Source organism: Stylophora pistillata, chromosome 4 (genome assembly GCF_964205215.1).
Source record: "Stylophora pistillata chromosome 4, jaStyPist1.2, whole genome shotgun sequence".
NCBI classification, from domain to species: Eukaryota; Metazoa; Cnidaria; class Anthozoa; order Scleractinia; family Pocilloporidae; genus Stylophora; species Stylophora pistillata.
Genome location: NC_142522.1, coordinates 3692501 through 3710705, shown reverse-complemented (window position 1 = coordinate 3710705; position 18205 = coordinate 3692501). Strand labels below are relative to the sequence as shown.

Genomic DNA, 18205 nt, shown 5'->3' with positions numbered 1-18205 from the left:
GGACTGATCCAGTCCTCCCTGGTATGTTTTGTTATAACAAGGGTTATCGACTAAGTAACCACGTCGCCCGACGGCCATCTTGAAAAGTGATTTGTTCGTCTAATTCATGAAGTTGTAGTTAGAATTTGGCCTTACCTGAAAATGCCTAAGGTTGTGTCCCGCAGTATTGTGTGCTCTGATACCAAAGATAAAGAGGAATACAATCAAGGCGCAACAACCTTGACTGTTTATCATTGTCTATGTGGACAGATGGCTTTGATTCTCGGTATGAGTTTTAAAAATTTGGCTCATTTTATCAAACGTTCGTAAAACAGAATAACATGGTTCTTTGTGCTTTGGAAGCTGTTTTGAAATAATTTTGTGCCCAAAAACAGTTCGTAAATTTTTTAGTAGTCCTAATCTGTGTGTACACATGTTATCTCCCTAGACAGTACCCTTGAAAAGCTTCCATTGCGAAGAACAGACCATGCACGAGTCATCGATGGTTCAAAACATGCTTACAAGCTCACTTGTGACGATGGTGACACCGTTTTTTTGAAAAGGTACTTTTCCCTCTACCCTGCCGAATTGCGGAATGTAAATGCATGGAAGTCTTTATACTGTCTTTCAAGAAGGCTACGTATTAGTTCTCATAATTTCCTTGCTTTCAAAATGGGGCTTTGCTGCTCAGTTGGTAGCAGAGTTTGTTAACACTTTAACTCTTATGATCTGATTGTAGTACTCCCCTCTAGCTACGACACATTTCAGTTTGAATTGGTTACCAAATTTTGGTGTTAGATCAAGATGAAAACTTCATTCTGATAAGTCTTGGGATTTCATTACCTGTTTTGCTGGAAAATGTATGGATATTGTAAGGAGAAGTTACGTTTTAATCACTTCTGGGAGTTAAAGGGTGAAGTATCTGGAAGGGACAGGTCCAATATGGGAGAAAGCTTAAATTTTTAAACTTTGTTTTTCGCTATTATAACAGTTGACTTGTGAAGATCAATTCATCACATAAGAAAAATTCAGATTTAAGCACAACTACATCTACATGGATTGCTGTGGTTGCAACTTCAATGTGTCCTCTTTCTTTCTAATTTCTTTGAATAGTATGACTTCATTTACATTGATGTTCAGTAATTACTTGCAATCCTGATATGCGGTTGTGGTTTACTACTTATAATGAAGTGACTGTTTTCCTTTTTTTCCAGGCCAGGAGGCATTGAGAGACAATTCCGCCAAAAATGCAAAAAGTGAGTGAAAAACTGCACTGCGCATTTATTATTCTTTATCTGACAGTTTATTTTTCATTTATTTCATTCCCTTAATTAGTTCATTTGTTTATTTTTTTTGATTTTCTTAATCAAATAGGCTTCATTTTTTTAAACCATTTAACTCCTGAGAACGACCAGCATGTTATTTCCCCTTGTCTTTACTTTTATGAATACTTCTGAATCATTTATTAACCCTTTACACGCAAATATCACGATGCAAGCTCTGGATACTGTTCTCTATACATTTCCTGTCCTGCTTACATGGAGAATTTGTGTCACAGTCAAGATCTTTTATTTAATTGGTGATTATTTCCTCTATTCTCGTGACCTTACTGTGTGATTCAGGGGTGATATTGAAAAGAGAAATTACGCCTTGGTCACTCTAAAGGGTTTTAATGGTTAAGATCGTGAGATTAAACAAAATGTAACAAAGGAAATATAAAGAGAACGGCATGAAGAATACACATGTTCATTCTGATGTCGGTGTAATAACAAAGAAACAAACTCAATGCATGTGGTAATAAGATTGCTCAATGCAAATGTATGCTGAGAAAAAGTAATGACAGATTTAGAAATTGAGAATTTTCTTAGTCTAAAATCTGTATACTTTTGATACAAACATGAAGTTTTTGCACATGTTGTTGGATAATTTACATACTGTCATGCTGCTAATAATTGATAATTAGTGGGGGATTACATTTGTTTACAACAGGTGTAAGCTATGGCTGTTTTACAGATCATCAAAGAAAGATCAAACTGTTACTTTTGTAGTAGACGGTAAGGAAATCTATCATGCAATTTCATAACTGTATGCTTGTATAGTGTCTTTGTCCATTTAGCCTCCAGGAATGACTAGGATCTAATTTCTCCTTGCAATATCACCCTTGAGTGAAGCCCCAAGGTCACAAGCATAATGGAAATGATTACCAATAAAAGAAGCTCTTGATGGTTAAACAAATTCTCCTTGTCAGCAAGGGCTCGACACTAACTTTTCAACTTACTAGCCAAGTGGCTAGTGACATCTTAGATGTTTTTAGATGTTACAACAATTTCAGTCTGTTTACTAGCCAAACTGGCTAGTGGAAGTTGGAAACCACTAGCCAAAACTGAATTTCTACTAGACTGTGGCTAGTGGGCTACCATTAGTGTCGAGCCCTGTCGGCACCTGCAGTTGGGAAATGTATTTATAGAGAACAGTTTGGCGAATATCCATGCTGATGTTTTGGTGTAAAGGTTTTATTAGCAAATATAGCTCATCATGTATGTAACTCATATTACAAGTTTACAACTCAGACCTCAAACCTGAGGTCTGAGTTGTAAACTGTGGGAAAAGTATGACTGAATAAGAACAATTTGGAGACTCGCCAAACAGTAAATGCCATGCCAACATGTAAATTTTGGTTTTTAATTTCTTTTTTCAACCAACTTCTTTTCTGGCATAAGTTTATAGAAAACTTTGAGAAAATTCTGCATTGTTTGTTTGTTTGTGAACTTCCTTTAACTTGTCAGTTTCTCTGTTTGTTGGTGTTTTTTTTTTTTAGGAGCATTGGTTCAAAGTGGAGATAACCAAGCCACTACAACTGTCAAACCCAAGGCAAATAAGGTATATTACTCAAAGGAATTACCTATTTAACAAACAGCTGTACAACAAACAATCAGCCCCAACTGTTTGTTGACACAGCATCCATGAAGCCACTTTAAAGGAAGTATTTAGAAGTGAAATTTGAATGGAAGTGAATTTGGTTACGATACACAAGTTCCTTTCTCTATTGATTGTTGCACAATCACAAAAACCAAAGAGAAGCATTGTGCCGGGAGAAAGAGGTTGAAAGCAAGGGTATCAGGGATGTGACGGATGCACTTTTCCAGAATATTGTGATCTCAGTGGTTCACGTGTATTGTGTCAACAGGTTTCTTGCTGATTGGAGGTGAAGTGAGCTTATTAAAGTCAGAAGGCCCCACAAGACCTTGAAAGAAAGGCTTGAGGGTGAACTGGGGTGTTTAAACATAAACATCCGTAGGGTGCATTGAAAGTAAATATTTCCTCTGCGTTAAATTAAGGGATAATCTACTCAAGAGCATTATGTACAACTTGCTTAAAGCACGAATTTATGGGTAGAGTAGATAGCTTTGGTTTTGAGGGGAATTTGGAGACGTGATCAGGACTCATCTATCAAATTATTCATTTTTTAAGTTTTCTGGGAAAAGTCAGGGAATTTCAAAAAGCTAAATATGAGTGCAGCAACAATGTGTTTGTTAGTTTTTTGATTCTGTTTGTCATGGATTGTTCTTACTTTAACTGTACCTTGATTAGGTTATGGTAACAAAGAGAACAAAGGAATTTGGTAAATTTAGCTCTGTAACTGTGTCTACTATTGATGAGGAAGAAGAAGAAATTGAGCAGGTTAGTGAGCTTTGAGTGTTCCTAGTAGATAACCTGTAGAGGTAACTTGGGGGCATATTTGAACCTTTGGCTTTTAAAATGGAAAAAGGTATCTGAAAAATAATTATCTTTGAAATGTGTGAAACGGCCTTTATTTAAGTTTGGGGGATTGCATAAAGTGCTACTGGTTTCTCACTTTTGGTGATGTAATGCAAGGCTACCAGTAAATGAGTATAATGTGAGAGGCTCTGACCTATTTCTTGTGCAGTCAGCAGAAATCAGTGTAAAATTATCCCTTTGCCCAGGAAATCTGAGACTGTTAGGAAAGTGAGATGGACTCTGAATAAAATTTTGGCACAGTTTTATGGTAATTGTTCTCATTAGCATTTTAATAGTTCAACATGCTTACCACAATTTTTCTTCTTCTTCTCAAATATATATATATATAATTTTTTTCATTGTTCTAGCATGAAGTTGCATCATCATATGCTCACAATGCCCAGATAATTGAAAAGCAACTTGAGAGGAAATCAACAGCACAGAAAAGGGCAGCTATAGACCAGGTAAGGAGTGTTATATCATGACCTTCCATTTATTAACCGTCCATTTTACAATTTCAAACTGCACATGTTCTTTTGTAAATGAAATATGTCTTTGAATAGGCACTGTCCAAGACATTTCTCAAAGCTGGAGGAGATTTGGGAGGAGGGAAAGGTGGTGGTGGGGGTTAGGAGCAAAAACTTCCAAAGGTGGTAGGAGAGGGGCCAACTTTGTTTAGAGGTTTTCCTATTGGAGTCCCCTCTGAGAGAGAGACCCTTAGTGTAAGGCAGAGGAGGGGGAGATGGTCAGTGAAACAAACAAAGTTCTAGACAAACAGACAAGTGGACAGGTAGAAAGGCAAAGACAGAGGTACAAATAAGCAATCAAAAGCCCCTACATTTTATAAATGTTTTATTTTTATCTTGCAGATTAAACTGGATCAATCCAAGAAACCAAGAGGTACTCTCATTGATAGAGACTAGTCCAGAGTGATGAATGTCGACCACCTCCAAATTAGATGGAGCAGGAAGTGCCCTCCTACTGTGAGACTCAAGAGCCTATTGGTTAGAAAGAAACTGAAGACAGATTATCAAGATCAAATGCTCCAATATTTAATGACTGTACTGACCAGTGGTCAGCAATCATTTACCATGTACTAGTGACTTTTAGTGCTACACATACATGTAATGTTTGTCAGGCCAAATTTGAGCTTTGATCGCCAGGTACAATGCGCTGAAAATTAATTATCAAACAGTCATCCACAGAGTTTGTGCAGTCTCGAGTTCTTGAATGAGAATGGTGTGGTTCAAGACCCGTGTAATTTATTCATTAAGTCTTGAAAAGGAGGAAGAAAAAAAAAGTGCTTCATCACTGTTCGGTATCTGATACTCGTGAGAAGGTTGAAATGTTATAGTATACCTCAACACACCCGAGCCAAGTCTCGGGGAGGAATGGATTTAGAGGAGTAAGTACAGTAACTTTGTTAGGTGTACTTATTACTACACAGTGGTCAAACGTCCACGCATGTGCAAACAGTGTAATGATTACATGCAATCGAGCTGTCAGAACTAAGTTGCCTCACATGATTAACAAACAAGCATACAAGCCAGTAAGTTACGGTGTTTTAGCGTATAACTGGTAAAGCTCAATACAGAATTGTAAATCAGCATGATTCCCGTACTTGAAGATGCTTTGCGTTGAAAAGTCTCGAGTTTTCCTTTTCCCTCTTTTTGCTTCCTTTTATAGATTTCTATGAAATTTTCAACTATCGTTCATTTGTTTTGTGCGGGACAGCGGTTGTTCCTAGGGTTTTCCCTTGAAAATTTTTGCGAAAAATTGGTGCGCCAAAATTGATCCCTCGCGCATGCCCGAGGTTTAACCACTGTGTTGCGCGCGAACGGCCACTATTTGATACCTGGCGCATGCTCGTAGTTTGACCACTGTGTTACTTATTGCATGCCTTGCCATTCATACGGAAGTGCGTTACACGGCATTATCTTTACAGACCCTATTAGTGTATTTATAGCGAATTCCACGGGAAGCACTGCTTGTTTTGATGAATTAGAAAAAACTCCCTTTATTTTTCAGCCTCCATGGTTTTTTTTATTTTGAAATTGTCTCAGAGGCAGTTCTTAATCAAAATTATTACAAGTTTTATATATACATACACTAGATTAATGGACAAGCGTGAACGTGACTACGAGACGTTATGTCTAGCAAACTGACTCAATAATGGACAAGCAAAATGGGCAAATACATTAAAAAAAATTCCATCACGATCTTTACAAATTCTCATATTTAGTCATCATCGTCCATTATGAAAAGTTCAAAAGTAATAGTACAAGTACGTTTCAAGTGTATCAGGATGTCTCAGATGTTTTATCGTTGTTCAGCGGTGTTTTTTCATCAGGCAGGAGCACTTCTTTCAAAGAAGACGCCCTGTGCTTGTACACTGCCTGATCCAATTCGTCATAACTTCCTCCCTTTAGGTTCTTCGTCTTGGGGTATTTTCCCTTAGTGACAGCATTGATGATCTTCTCCTTGTTTTTTAACCACGTGGATATTGTATTCAGAGCCACATTATATTTTGAAGCCCTTTCCTTCTTAGACAAGCCGTTTTTAATTTCTTTAAGGGCTTTGTATTTCTCATGCAAAGACTGTGGAGATTTTGCGTTAAGATTTCGTCTAAAACTTGAGGTAGATCGCATCAGGAAAGTGCATTTACTGTACCACAGTCAACAGAAATTGAAAACCAAGTTAGTGCGTCTAAAGAGCAAAGGTTAGACTTGCGACAAGTCGGACTCTCTTTCTGGGACACAAACAGACGCGAAGCGCGAAAAAAAAGCTAACGCGCAGCGCGAGAGTACGACTTGTCGCGCTGCAGCTCCAAAAAGTTCCTTGTGCGGGGGCCAGCTAAAGGGGACTTTTTGAAAGTCTAAGCAAAGGTCAGCTTTCGTTCAGAGTGTCAAAGTAAACACGGTACACAACCGGAAGGCACATTTACTGCTCCTTTTATCAGTTCTCAAGCAAGCGACAGTGCTGACTACTAGCATGGCAACTCATCGCGAAAGAACCAATTCGTTGACTTCATTCGAAATGGACTCATACATCAAAGGATATCATGAATACAAAGAAATCTGGACACCTACAATGGAACAAGCGTTCAAAGCCGTTCCGGAACCAAAAAATGTGGCGGACAAATATGTAGTTTGCGTAATCCTTGGTGATGAAATTGTTGGGCATTTGAAGAAGGGTAGAGCTGGGCGCTTTGCAAAGACAGTCTTTTACTTTTTGAGGGGCGATGAGAAAGGTTCATGTACTGCTATAGTGAAAGGCAAAGTTATTAACCTTGGGGATGGCGAAGGCGTGCAAGTACCATGCACTCTTCATTTCAAGGGGACAAATTTATCGATGTATTGCGGCAACAGCTTCAGAAACTTTTGTTCTGTAATCCGAAGCAGTCATTGTACCTTTCAGACTGATGACAGATTTGTGGCTTGCTTGTTGTATGTATAAAATACGAGAAAACAGCTTATACGAAAGTGTCAATTTGTTAAAAGGCGAAATTTTCGCGGGATCGAGTTATCGAGGGTCAATTTGTCCCACGGGAGCCACAATTGGTTGAGTTATCGGGAGTTTCGAGAAATCGAGGGCTCGAGAAATCGGGGGTGAAATCACAGGCAGCCCAAGCTCTCTTTGAGAACCACACAAGGAACACAATTTGCATATCGATTTATAAGGATTTGTATGGGATTTTCTACAAGATAGCCGTAGAGATAGTTAAAAGAGAAAATATTAAATAAAAATGGCTTACCTTATTCCATACGTGTGTTGCTTGCTCCTGGTGTCGTTATTTTACCGATTTCACTTGATTTAATCCTTTTTTTTAATCCTGGTATTCTCTCCTTAAAGAGAAATCGGCTTGGTAACCTCGTCATGTTGGCAAACCAAGACTCGCCGGGGTACTAAACCTGAGGGGACCCCGGGTTTTACAAGAAGTTTTGTTGACAAGTTGAGGTCTAGTACCCCCGTGAGTCTTGGTTTGCCAACATGACGAGGTTACCAAGCCGATTTCAACGATCGTTGTGTCGTACTTAAAAAGGACTCGGATGTCTACAAACGTTTTAACGTTTCACCGAGGACTCGAAGAGCCGCCTGGCGTCGATCGCAGGGCTGAGATTGTGTGGCTAGAGAATCGAAATGAAAGGTCAAGCTTTGCCCTTGAATTCTGCGGTGGATTTGTGGCCGTGGGTACATTTTAGCTCGGGATGTTTTACTTCGTTCGGGAGGCTGTCTTGACAGAAGTGTTCGGCCTTGTCTTCTCGTTAAGAAGAGAATACCAGGATTTAAAAAAACCGATTAAATCAAGTGAACCGCTCTCTACTGAGTAAGATGAGTGGAGATTTACGGAATGAGCTGTCGTGCTTGTGTAGCTATTCCAGCGGTGAAACACCTCCGAGGACATATCAACTTTACTGCGTTTGATAGGAATTACGAAAGTAATATCAGGTAAAAGGTATTTTCTGTCCGCGGTAGTTTTACATCGGGAATAATTCGTGGCCAGTATTTGCCCTATCTCGATATTTAGCAAGTTGTCCCAGCCGAAGCCAGGAAGGACCTCGAAACGGTTGACGTCGGGGAAAAAGAAGCAGTTTTTAGGATCCCCGACCAGATATTGGTTCCACAATAACGGTGGCGGCCGAGCAGACTTGGTATCCGTTTCTGGTGGTGTAGCAGTGTAAACGGACCTCTTTGTAAGTGAGGTTAAAGTAGAAATGGCGAACAGACGCACTAATAACAGAGCCATGAAAATCCAGTCTGTTAAAGCTCTCGCGACGATAAGATCTTGAGCTAATTACGAAATCAATGCACAGAATGTGATGCGCTGAAACTGAGACACGACTTTGAACATGCCAAGTTGAAAAACATCGTGCAGCTTTAGTTCCTAGCTGTTCATTGCTTGAGTGAAGTAGACACCCCGTGGCGTGAACAATTGAATTCGTATGCAACTGCAATGTATCTTTTTCTGCTAGGGGCTTGGAAAAGTCGTTCATCCTTTTTGGGATACGCTTGTGAACCTTAAATTACAGTAATTCTCAGTTTTTTGGTGACAAACGCAGCCGATGAATTAGTATCTTCTCTTCACCAGCCGTAGAAAATTCAGAGAAGGTACTGTTTTTTCTCTTTTTAAAGTTTCTTCCCCCCAAAGTTCGCTCTACAAATAGTGTGGGTTTGGAGGGTAAGAATTTAACAATTTCAGTCGTAAGCTACAGGTTTTCTCAGTTGTCTCCAACAGCATTTATAAAATTTAGTGCCCCTTTCAAGAATGGCCCGTCTAATCTTCAAGGGGTTCCCGAGTAAGCGGGGTCTGGGCACGTCACGCTAAATAATGGTCACGTAATGAAATCTTGCATGACGAGCGCAAACCGGGGTCACGACATGTGTGACATGTGTCACGACATGTGTGACCCCGCAAACCGGGGGTCACGACATGTGTGGTGGAGACAGAGGACGGTTTAGACAAAAATTATGCACGCAGAATGTTCCAAAAGTAACTCAGTATTCTATTTTGACACGTTTTAATAGACAATACCTAAGTCACTTGTTACTTTTTCGCTACTTCGGCAGCTATATGCTTGTTCACCAAACTTTTACGTGTCATGAAAGACATGGCTAATACCCTCTTTCTCGTTTTCCTTTTTTGATTTTTTTTTTGCTTTTTCCATAATAGTCTGCTCTATTTAACACCTCTTTAATGATAATTTATCGACCAATTCCTGATCAGTGTTATACTTCTTAAAAACCCATAGCATTATCAAGTTATCGTTGAGAGCGAAAATGTCACAATTGTTATAACGAATCCCTCTAAAGATACTTTACTTTTTGCTTCTATTCCTATACATCACAGCCGTAAGATTCCAGGTGCAAGAAGCCAACCCTGTCTTTGAATGAAGTTACCTTGTCCTTCCTTCCTTCCTTCCTTCCTTCCTTACTTTGAAGATGGTGAGAATACGCAAACGGTTCTGGCAGCTATCTAATCACTTACTTAGATTGGACGAAAAAGGTGCGACAATCCACACGTCGAGGTAAAAAAGTTATGCGGCAGAGTGACAGTTATAATTGTTTGTGCTGGCTGATTTTGACTGGGGGCCTCCTCTGTTGTCAGTTCGGTGAAGCTTCGCTCGAGATGTCTTTTTGCGCGCGAGCATCGTTTTAGCGAGTGTGCAGTCAATTCAGGAAGCCCACCGTATTTAGCAAAAAAAACTTTATGAACGTCCGACCAACTGTAATAGATTGTACCTCTCTCATTTCGTACTTCGCGCACACCGGAGAAATCTCCTGCGGCTAAATTCCAAGCTCGCTGAATTCGCCCGAGGGGTAGCTCGCTCACTTTGATCCGCAGAAACTTCTCTCTGTGATTCCTGATCCATGATGGCAGCTCCGGCGCGCTGGTATTCAGTGTGATCCAAGTCCACAGCCATCCGGGTAGATACCCGTATTTTCCCGACGAGTAAAATCTCTCAGATAAATAAATCTTAGTCAAAGTGCGAGACATTGAAACCAGCCGGTAGATATCGTAAAAGGACTTAAAAGGGCGTTTCATTCGAAGATCCAATTCGAAGTCTCTTCGAAGGCGTTCCTTCCACAAAGGGTCGCTAAATCTGATACCATCACGGAGGCGTCTACAAGATTGACTAAGTCGTATAACTGATCTAGCGTCCATGTAGGTCGAAACGTATAAAAGGATTTCATTACTCAGACTCGTGATGTAGCAATTTCTTTCTTCAGCTTCCTCTCCGAGTGGTGGGACTTCCTCGCTTGTTGGCGTCTTACGTCGAAAAGAAGACGCCATAAAATTGGAAGAAAGGCTTGTCACGCAGGTGGCAAAGTTGCTCTTCGCCTGAGCGGTTTGATTTCCTAATCCTTAGAAACAATTTACTTTGTACATGTCACAAGATCTCGCCTGACGATTCATTCTCATTGGATGGCATTTACTGACATAATGAACTCAAATTGTTTTATATTGTTATCGACTGGTAATGAAATAATTTCTGTGACGTTGTAGCTCAATTAAAGACTGAAAATACCCAAAGAATTTCAATATACTTTTTCGGTGAGTGCATTAATCTAATCATAATTCACAACAGGTGTAACAGTAGTTGACCAGAGTTCTGCTGAAGTACTCTTCCTAATTAGCGTGCGCGCGCAGGGCTAGTGATACTATTATGACGAAGTTGTTTAGCAGACAAAAGTCGCCGTCAAACAACTAACAACAGAATGGCAGGCCCATCCAAACCTTCTGTTCAGGGAGGAGCTATCATTGCCAAGAACTATCACCTCCTAGGAAAGATTGGCGAGGGATCTTTTGGAGTTATATTTTTGGGAAAGAATATCGAAAATAGAGAACAAGTGGCGATAAAAATCGAGGCCAAGGTATCTAGCCAGCCTCAAACGCTACTAGAGGAAGCGCGTTTGCTAAAGGCGTTGCACTCCACAAGCAAAGACGGGATTGTGGTAGGCATAAAATTGATTTTTGTCATTTACACTGGCGCAAAAATCCTCACTAAAGGAGATCTTGGAGGATTGCTTTGTATAGTGCAATATGGAAAGTTCTAAGAGAAAAAGCGCAAAATTACAGATCATTATTTGTAACGATATTAAGATTTTTAACCGTGCTTTATTATGACGACCTGGACCGGGTTGTTCGAAAGGGGTTTAACGTTAATCTGGGATTAAAAGTTAACCTTAGCTTTAATTTTTCGTATAGGAGAGCGCGCATAAGAGCCAAGGCTTTGTTGGATCTTCTCAATATGACTCGAAACTAACTGGAAAAAATACAGAAAAAAGTCCCTTTCCAGAGCTGTTAATTGAGAGTCAATTAAAAATTTTCCCTGACTCCGGGTTAGATTAATTGTGTTTGGAATAACCAGATCCAGAAGGGTAAAATAAGTTTCTGGACTTCTCCATTAAATTTTAATTCTCCCTTGCCCACGCCTTCACTTCAACATAGCATATATAAGCAGCGTTGAGTTCCAAATGGAAATTGAAAAAAAACTTGCCGTCGCGGTTTCCTTTCGCAGACGACAAAATTTTGGTGATTTCACGATGTTCTTTTGCGGAGGACGGTTAAGAAATCTACAAAATTGTGTTAAAAATGCACGTTCTGGCTTTTCGTCTGCCAGTTAGATCTTTCATTTTGCCACGTCTTAGTTGCCGTTCCCGTCGTGCTTTGCTAAAGGTCATTTTTGTCGGCTTCCAAGGTGGCAAATACATCTTGGCAATTAGCAACATTGGAAAGGGGATAAGGAGGAAAGAATATCATAGATGTTGTGTCTTGACTAATTATGTCTGGGAGTGTAATAAGCGTTCGAAGACTGATCGTATTTCACTTTTGAGACTTCTAAGAGCAGCGTGGGTCTTGATTGCAGAAAAACAAAATATGATCTTCTCAAAACTCGACCAAAAAGTAAAGTTCAAAGGTCGCTTTGAAATCAAGCGAGACGAGGTGCTCATCAAAATTCTTCTTCACTTTCCCTAGGAGGGCTTTCCACGGGTACTATGGTACGGAAAAGAGTCAAATAATAACATTTTAGTCGTGGAACTGCTTGGAGCTAACCTGGATCAGCTGCTGCATAAGGTATCAGGGAAGTTTAGTTTAAAGACTGTGGTACAACTAGCTAATCAGATGATCGACAGGATCAAGTTTGTTCACGTGAACGACTATATACACCGCGATATCAAGCCGGAGAATTTTTTGATGGGTCGAAGAAACAAAATGGATAAGGTAAGCGATCGTCCAGAGAGATGCGTACAATTCTCTCATCTGCGGGCACGTATTGTTTTAACATTGCGAACGGAATACAATGGGTGCCGGGAAATGGGAGAATCTGGGGGAACCAAAGGGAGGGGGGGGTGGGGGGTGGGGTTGTAATATAACGAATATCACCTTGAAGCCGAATATTTGTACACCTGTAAATAATAATAATAATAATAATAATGATAATAATAATAATTTAATATTTATATTGCGCAAATTGACATGTGGATATAATCAAATGCGCATCACAACACTTTTCGGGGGACTTTGTCCGGACTGCATCAGCAGTTTACAAACAATCGAAGGAAACTTATTTAAAGATGCCCCCTTCCCCCCAATTCCCAGTAAACAGGCCGGACCACATCACAGTAATCTCGTGAGTGGGTTCTTTAACGTCCCCTGCCTAACCAAATTAACTAATTACTAGATCCAGGAGACGGAACATACGGTTCATTCGTCCTTATCCGAGAAGACTAGAATGTCTATCCATTTCTTGATATTATAGAAAGGTAGCGCATTCTGCTCAGTTATTTTAAGACATTGAGTGTTGGTCCGGCCGGGGCTCAAACCAAAGACCTCGAGCTCCCGCACACCAGTCCAGCGCTCTACAGTTACATAGACTTTCTCATAGCCGTTCGCTTGGTTTTCTGTTCTGGTGAGGTAGGACCCGCACGAACGAATTTTATCCCTTGCAGCGCGACAAAATTACAAGAGGAATTTTCTTCCTGTAGTTTTATTTAATCAGAAGCAGCCTTATCAAACTGCATCTTAATCAAACAGATAACGCGCGCAAGATCTTGAAACATGAAAACCTTTTCTCTATCGAAGCTCCTCGCCTAATTGCACCTTGTTCGGGTACCTCAGCTCTTTCGGCTTTCGTCAAGCGCTTTATTCCGACAGAGCTTTGAAAATTGCTTCCTAGACTTCCTTTTGGTCCAGAAAAGTTAGCCCTAACTTGAAAAATTTTCTTTGTCAGCGTTTCGTTGCGTTCCGAGAAGTTTCGGCAAATAGTTCCCAATTCTTTGTCTCGCAATAAAACATCTCCGAGAAGAAGCTCCAGATTTTGAAGTCTGGTCTTCTGTTTCCCTGAAAACAACTTTCTCCGTAACGCCGGATTTTCTACCAATTTGCCACATTGTAGGCAAATGTTTTCCGGTACAGCAACCCGAATAAAAGTTTTAGTTGGTGTAGTTTCCTCCGCCATTACCAAACCATTGATCAATTTCGTGAGGTGCGAAAAGTATTTTGACAGTTTGACAGGCAGCGCTTGCAGAGGTTCGCGCCAAAATGACGTCACGTGATGTGAAACTCTGCAAGGGAAACAAGTCGCGCTTTCGCTCGCTCGGCTCGGCTGGGCTCGCTCGCGCTTCGCGCTCACTGTCGCGCTACGCGCTCAAAAGCGCGACTTGTGAGCAAGTCTAACAGTTACAATGCAATACAAACAAACGTGCATGAACAACATAGACAAAAATGAATAAATTGAATGAATTAAAAACATGACATCAAACATGATATTAAGAAACTTTTATAAATGAGATCAACATCCTATACATTGTTTAAATTTCCATAATTTTTAATTTTTTTTCATATTGTTCAAGTCGTTTAGTTCATTTGAATGGGTTTTTGCCTTGTCCTTTCTGCTTTCTCTAGTATTTATCGCCTGTTGACTTCTCTTCATTAATGCACCATGGTAACTTGTAATAATTTTTTTTTCGACAGGCACAATCGTAACCGTGTTATTTGTAGCAAAACTGGCGTTTTAGAACTGACAAGTAACTCTTTGTTTGCTTAAATAGTAGCGCAAGTGACCATCAACTTTCAGCTTGCGGTATTGAGAATTAAGATTGTACTGTCGGCGTAATATCTTAAAAAGAAAAACAAAATGTCTGAAATCGTGCTATCGTCTGTGAAATAGTGACACTGCCCGTTAGCACTTCCTTCCTTAATTAAAATGCTTGAGTAGAAATCGTCTTCTTTAAGCGCATGCGATGTGCTTGAGCTCCGTATTTGCCGGTGAGTCAAACGCAGACTTATTACAAATTTTTTTTTATCCCTTTCTTCATTTTAGGTTTACTTGATTGACTTAGGTCTCGCCAAAAGGTTCCGAGACCAACACGGTAAACACTTCCCTTTTCGACAAATGGAAAATCGGGAAATCACCGGAACAACCCGATACGCAAGCATCAATGCACATAAAGGCATGGAGCTGAGTCGAAGGGACGATTTAGAGTCTCTTGGTTACGTACTGTTGTACTTCTGCAAGGGTTCTCTACCATGGCAAGGCCTTCAAGCACGCAATGATCAAGAGAGGTATAAATTAATTACAGAAAGCAAACTATCCATTTCCGTAGAATGTCTTTGTCACGAACTTCCCGACGAATTTAGCGATTATCTCAACTATTGCAAGGGATTAAAGTACGAGGAGGAACCAAATTATGACTTCATAAAAGGCCTTTTCAAACAGCTGGCCTCAAAAATTGAAATCGAATACGATGGAGTTTTCGACTGGAGTCAGAAAGCGGCCATAAGTGATTCTTAAAGTACTGAACGATCAGAAACTCTCGAGTGAAAGAAGTACTCCTTTATGAAATGTTGGGTTCCCATTTTGAAAATTTTACTGTACGTATAGTGTCTCTCGCAGTGGATACTATGTGTATTTTTTTTTTTCAAGTGATGAAAGAAAATAAACGAATATTCGCGTCTTAGAATTGTTCAAATTAAATAACTTGTCTTTCTTAGAGGAGGTACAAATAGTAAGTTGCATGACAGAAGTATGAAGTACCTCTTAAATTTTCTCATTTTGAGTTGTTCACACCTTATTATCGACCCAACTTTTTCTTTTCCATTGACGCTTGATTTTACTTCAGATGCGAGTTTACCATGAGCGCAACGAATTCTAAACGATCAAATTGTATTCGACAAGACTTCGATATGAGCTACAGAGCAACTATTTTCAAATGAATGTCAAATCTTGGACGTGCATTGGTTTATCGGTACTGTAATTTAATATCGTGTTAAGTGTTAAATCTTACATAGAAAAGTAAATGCTCTTCTAATTTTTTTGGTGTATCGCTGAAGACGTCATCCCTGAGGACAAAAAGTGCGATGAAGCTATTAACTAAAAACCACATCTCGTAAGGAATACTTGGTAAATATGCTTGATGCGAAACTCGTTTTGAATGCGTATCTGAAAATTCGCATTCAAGAGGTGTTGCAAAAAATTACCATCTAAAGATAACCAAAGGTGTAAATGACATGCTATCAGGAAAGTAATTTATGTGCAATAATTTAATTCCACAAGAGCAAACGACTTATTCGAGAGATGGTCAATTTTTTTATTTCGCTTGTTAATCATTTGACGGAAACGAATGGAGAAAGGCATTGCATGTACGCAAGTAAAATGAAGGAAATATTCCCTTAACTCAAAATGACAAAATGTGTAAATGACAAGCTGTTAGGAAAGTAATTTATGTGCAATAATTTAATTCCACAAGTGCAAACGACTTTTTCGAGAGATGATTAATTTTTTTTAATTTCGCCTATTGACGGAAATGAATTGAGAAAGGTATTGCATGTACGCAAGTGAAATCAAAGAAGTGTTTCCCAACTCAAAGTGACGGAGATTACTATGATTAAGTTGCTATAAAATCCAGGCAAAAGCCGACAACATAATTAAAAATCGTCGCAGGATTTGAGACAGAACAGGAGATCACTGTCGCTGAAACGTGTTCCAATCGAGTGAAAAATTAACGGGTGCTTGAAGCAACAACCGCGGAAAAGTCAAAAGTAGACTAAAGTGCTCAGAAGACACAAGAGAAACTCGATATGAATTAAGAAAGCGTTGCGCGTGGATACGTTAAATCAAAGAAAATATTACCTTCGTTGTAAAAGAAGGAGATTAGGATAATTAAGTTGCTATTAAAATCCATGCAAAAGCCAAAACGTTATTAAAATCAGCTCGGAACTTGAAGTACTACAAGGGATCGCTGGTTCAGACATGTAAGTCAATGGTGTATAAAGTAAACGCTTGGTTACATTACAATAACTGTAGCAAAGTCAACAACAGATAATTGAGCCAAAAACGCCGTAAGGTTAAAAAAGAAACAGTGTATTTAAGCTATTTACATGGGATCACTTTTGAAAGTTTGTATTCTCTCGATTATTAATGGATTTGCGTCAATCGCAGGAACGATGGGAAACATCCTGGTCTGTTTCGTTCTCTACCGAAACGAGGAATTACAAACAGGTGTGAACTATTTCATCCTTAACCTAAGCGTGGCGGATTTAACAGTGTGCACCGTCGCTCAGCCGATGTATGTTTATTATTTAAACCAGGAGTGGAACACCAGGAATTTTGCAACTTTCAAGCTTGTCTCGTACATTGCTTTGCATTTTTCCTTCTCAAATCTGCTGCTACTCACGGTCAATCGACTATTCGCTGTCCTGTATTCTTTCCGATATGGGACAGTTATGCGTGGTAAAAATGTAGCTGTGATAGTGGGCATAGCGTGGGGATTTTCTGCTGTCTTAGCGATCGTGCTTGCAGAATCTCCCATTCAAGGAGCAGCACCATACTTTCACCTGGCAATGCTGCTCACTTTTCTTACAATGTACTTGAAAATTTTCTGTATTGCTCAGAAGAAGCGCCGCCAGATTTTCTCTCAGTTAGAGTCTGTTTCCTATAACTACAGAGTTGCCAAGGTTGCACAAGATTACCTGACGACGCGCACGTTGGCGATTCTAATTTGCGTATCTGTGATCCTTTTTCTACCCGATTTATCTCTCCAACTTGCAGGAAGCGACGACTACACAAGATTTTACTGGTCTTTCACGACAATGTTTTTAAGTTCTTTTCTAAATCCTTGTGTGTATGTTTGGAGAAGCGGAAAGTTTCGGTTGGCGCTGTTCAGGACGTTTGGTTTGTCTCGAGCGAAAAGTAGACTTGTTAGGCGTAAACAGATTAAAAGAGTGAAATTCACAGATGGCGCATTCGGCTCATTGAAAGTTATAGACCTAGAAGCACTGGAGTACAATTGAATTTTCGCTAAAATCAAAGAATAAACAAATGGTTTTCGAACATATTTACAATGTCTTGCAAACCTATTTTGACTTTTCTCCATAAGTAAGGAATGTGCTTAAAAAGATTAAACGCCAGTGTTTGTATGTTCCTAATTGAAAGTAAATATGTCCTGAATGCGTATATATGGACACAAAAAGACAAAGTTCTTTAAACTTAAACTATTTAAAATGCCGGTAAGTGGAGCTGGCCGCTTTCGTGGATGTTTGAATACGGAATTTTTATGGTAGGCTGCTGAAATTACAGGTGGTCCTCTAGTCCGCTGGTCCGTAGGTCCAGTGGTTCTCTATTCAACTTTGTTAGCTTTCCATGTATAACAAACACTTTTTTTAATTTAGGAACATGTCAAGCTTGCTAAAAGAATTAGATTTGCTTTTAATATCGCTTCTTGTTTTTCTATTTCTTTTAAAAGGCAGAAGGACAAGTCAATTTTAATCAGATGGTATTATAACCGGAATTCCGGCTTAAACTAGCCTTTTGTAAATACTAGATCCAATAAAATTATACCTTGGTTCACCTGCTATGTTTCTAAGCTAAAGTTAGAGACTGCCACAAGCACTGAAGACCTTAAGCCTTTTTTCAATTTATTTTGATTAATTTCATCTTATTTGATTTTTTTTTTCTTCTTAAAA

The 18205-nt window shown here is 39.5% G+C and overlaps 3 protein-coding genes across 3 annotated transcripts; all 3 read left to right on the top strand.

Annotated features, from left to right (window-relative positions):
* The first annotated feature begins 51 nt into the window (after window positions 1–51).
* On the top strand, window positions 52–5758 carry LOC111341800 (STING ER exit protein). Its single transcript, XM_022948815.2, has 8 exons — window positions 52–265; window positions 428–542; window positions 1194–1235; window positions 1969–2033; window positions 2798–2859; window positions 3571–3660; window positions 4107–4202; window positions 4608–5758. Exons 1-8 carry the CDS (start codon window positions 142–144, stop codon window positions 4659–4661), a joined length of 648 nt encoding a protein of 215 aa, XP_022804550.1. The 5' UTR covers window positions 52–141; the 3' UTR covers window positions 4662–5758.
* Window positions 5759–6384: 626 nt separating this feature from the next.
* On the top strand, window positions 6385–15204 carry LOC111341801 (uncharacterized). Its single transcript, XM_022948817.2, has 3 exons — window positions 6385–11193; window positions 12218–12463; window positions 14565–15204. Exons 1-3 carry the CDS (start codon window positions 10957–10959, stop codon window positions 15033–15035), a joined length of 954 nt encoding a protein of 317 aa, XP_022804552.2. The 5' UTR covers window positions 6385–10956; the 3' UTR covers window positions 15036–15204.
* A 1415-nt stretch (window positions 15205–16619) lies between these two features.
* LOC111341793 (alpha-1A adrenergic receptor-like) lies at window positions 16620–18089 on the top strand. Its single transcript, XM_022948804.2, has one exon. The coding sequence runs from the start codon at window positions 16622–16624 to the stop codon at window positions 17531–17533; it is 912 nt and encodes a 303-aa protein (XP_022804539.2). The 5' UTR covers window positions 16620–16621; the 3' UTR covers window positions 17534–18089.
* The last annotated feature ends 116 nt before the right edge of the window (window positions 18090–18205 follow it).

Excerpts from the sequence above, each read along its gene's own strand:
- LOC111341800 (XM_022948815.2), top strand. The coding sequence starts at position 142 with ATGCCTAAGGTTGTGTCCCGCAGTATTGTGTGCTCTGATACCAAAGAT. Across the intron at positions 266-427 it reads ACAGATGGCTTTGATTCTCG|ACAGTACCCTTGAAAAGCTT; the intron begins GTATGAGTTTTA and ends TTATCTCCCTAG. Across the intron at positions 3,661-4,106 it reads AAGAAGAAGAAATTGAGCAG|CATGAAGTTGCATCATCATA; the intron begins GTTAGTGAGCTT and ends TCATTGTTCTAG.
- LOC111341801 (XM_022948817.2), top strand. The coding sequence starts at position 10,957 with ATGGCAGGCCCATCCAAACCTTCTGTTCAGGGAGGAGCTATCATTGCC. Across the intron at positions 11,194-12,217 it reads CAAGCAAAGACGGGATTGTG|GAGGGCTTTCCACGGGTACT; the intron begins GTAGGCATAAAA and ends CACTTTCCCTAG. Across the intron at positions 12,464-14,564 it reads GAAGAAACAAAATGGATAAG|GTTTACTTGATTGACTTAGG; the intron begins GTAAGCGATCGT and ends TCTTCATTTTAG.
- LOC111341793 (XM_022948804.2), top strand. The coding sequence starts at position 16,622 with ATGGGATCACTTTTGAAAGTTTGTATTCTCTCGATTATTAATGGATTT.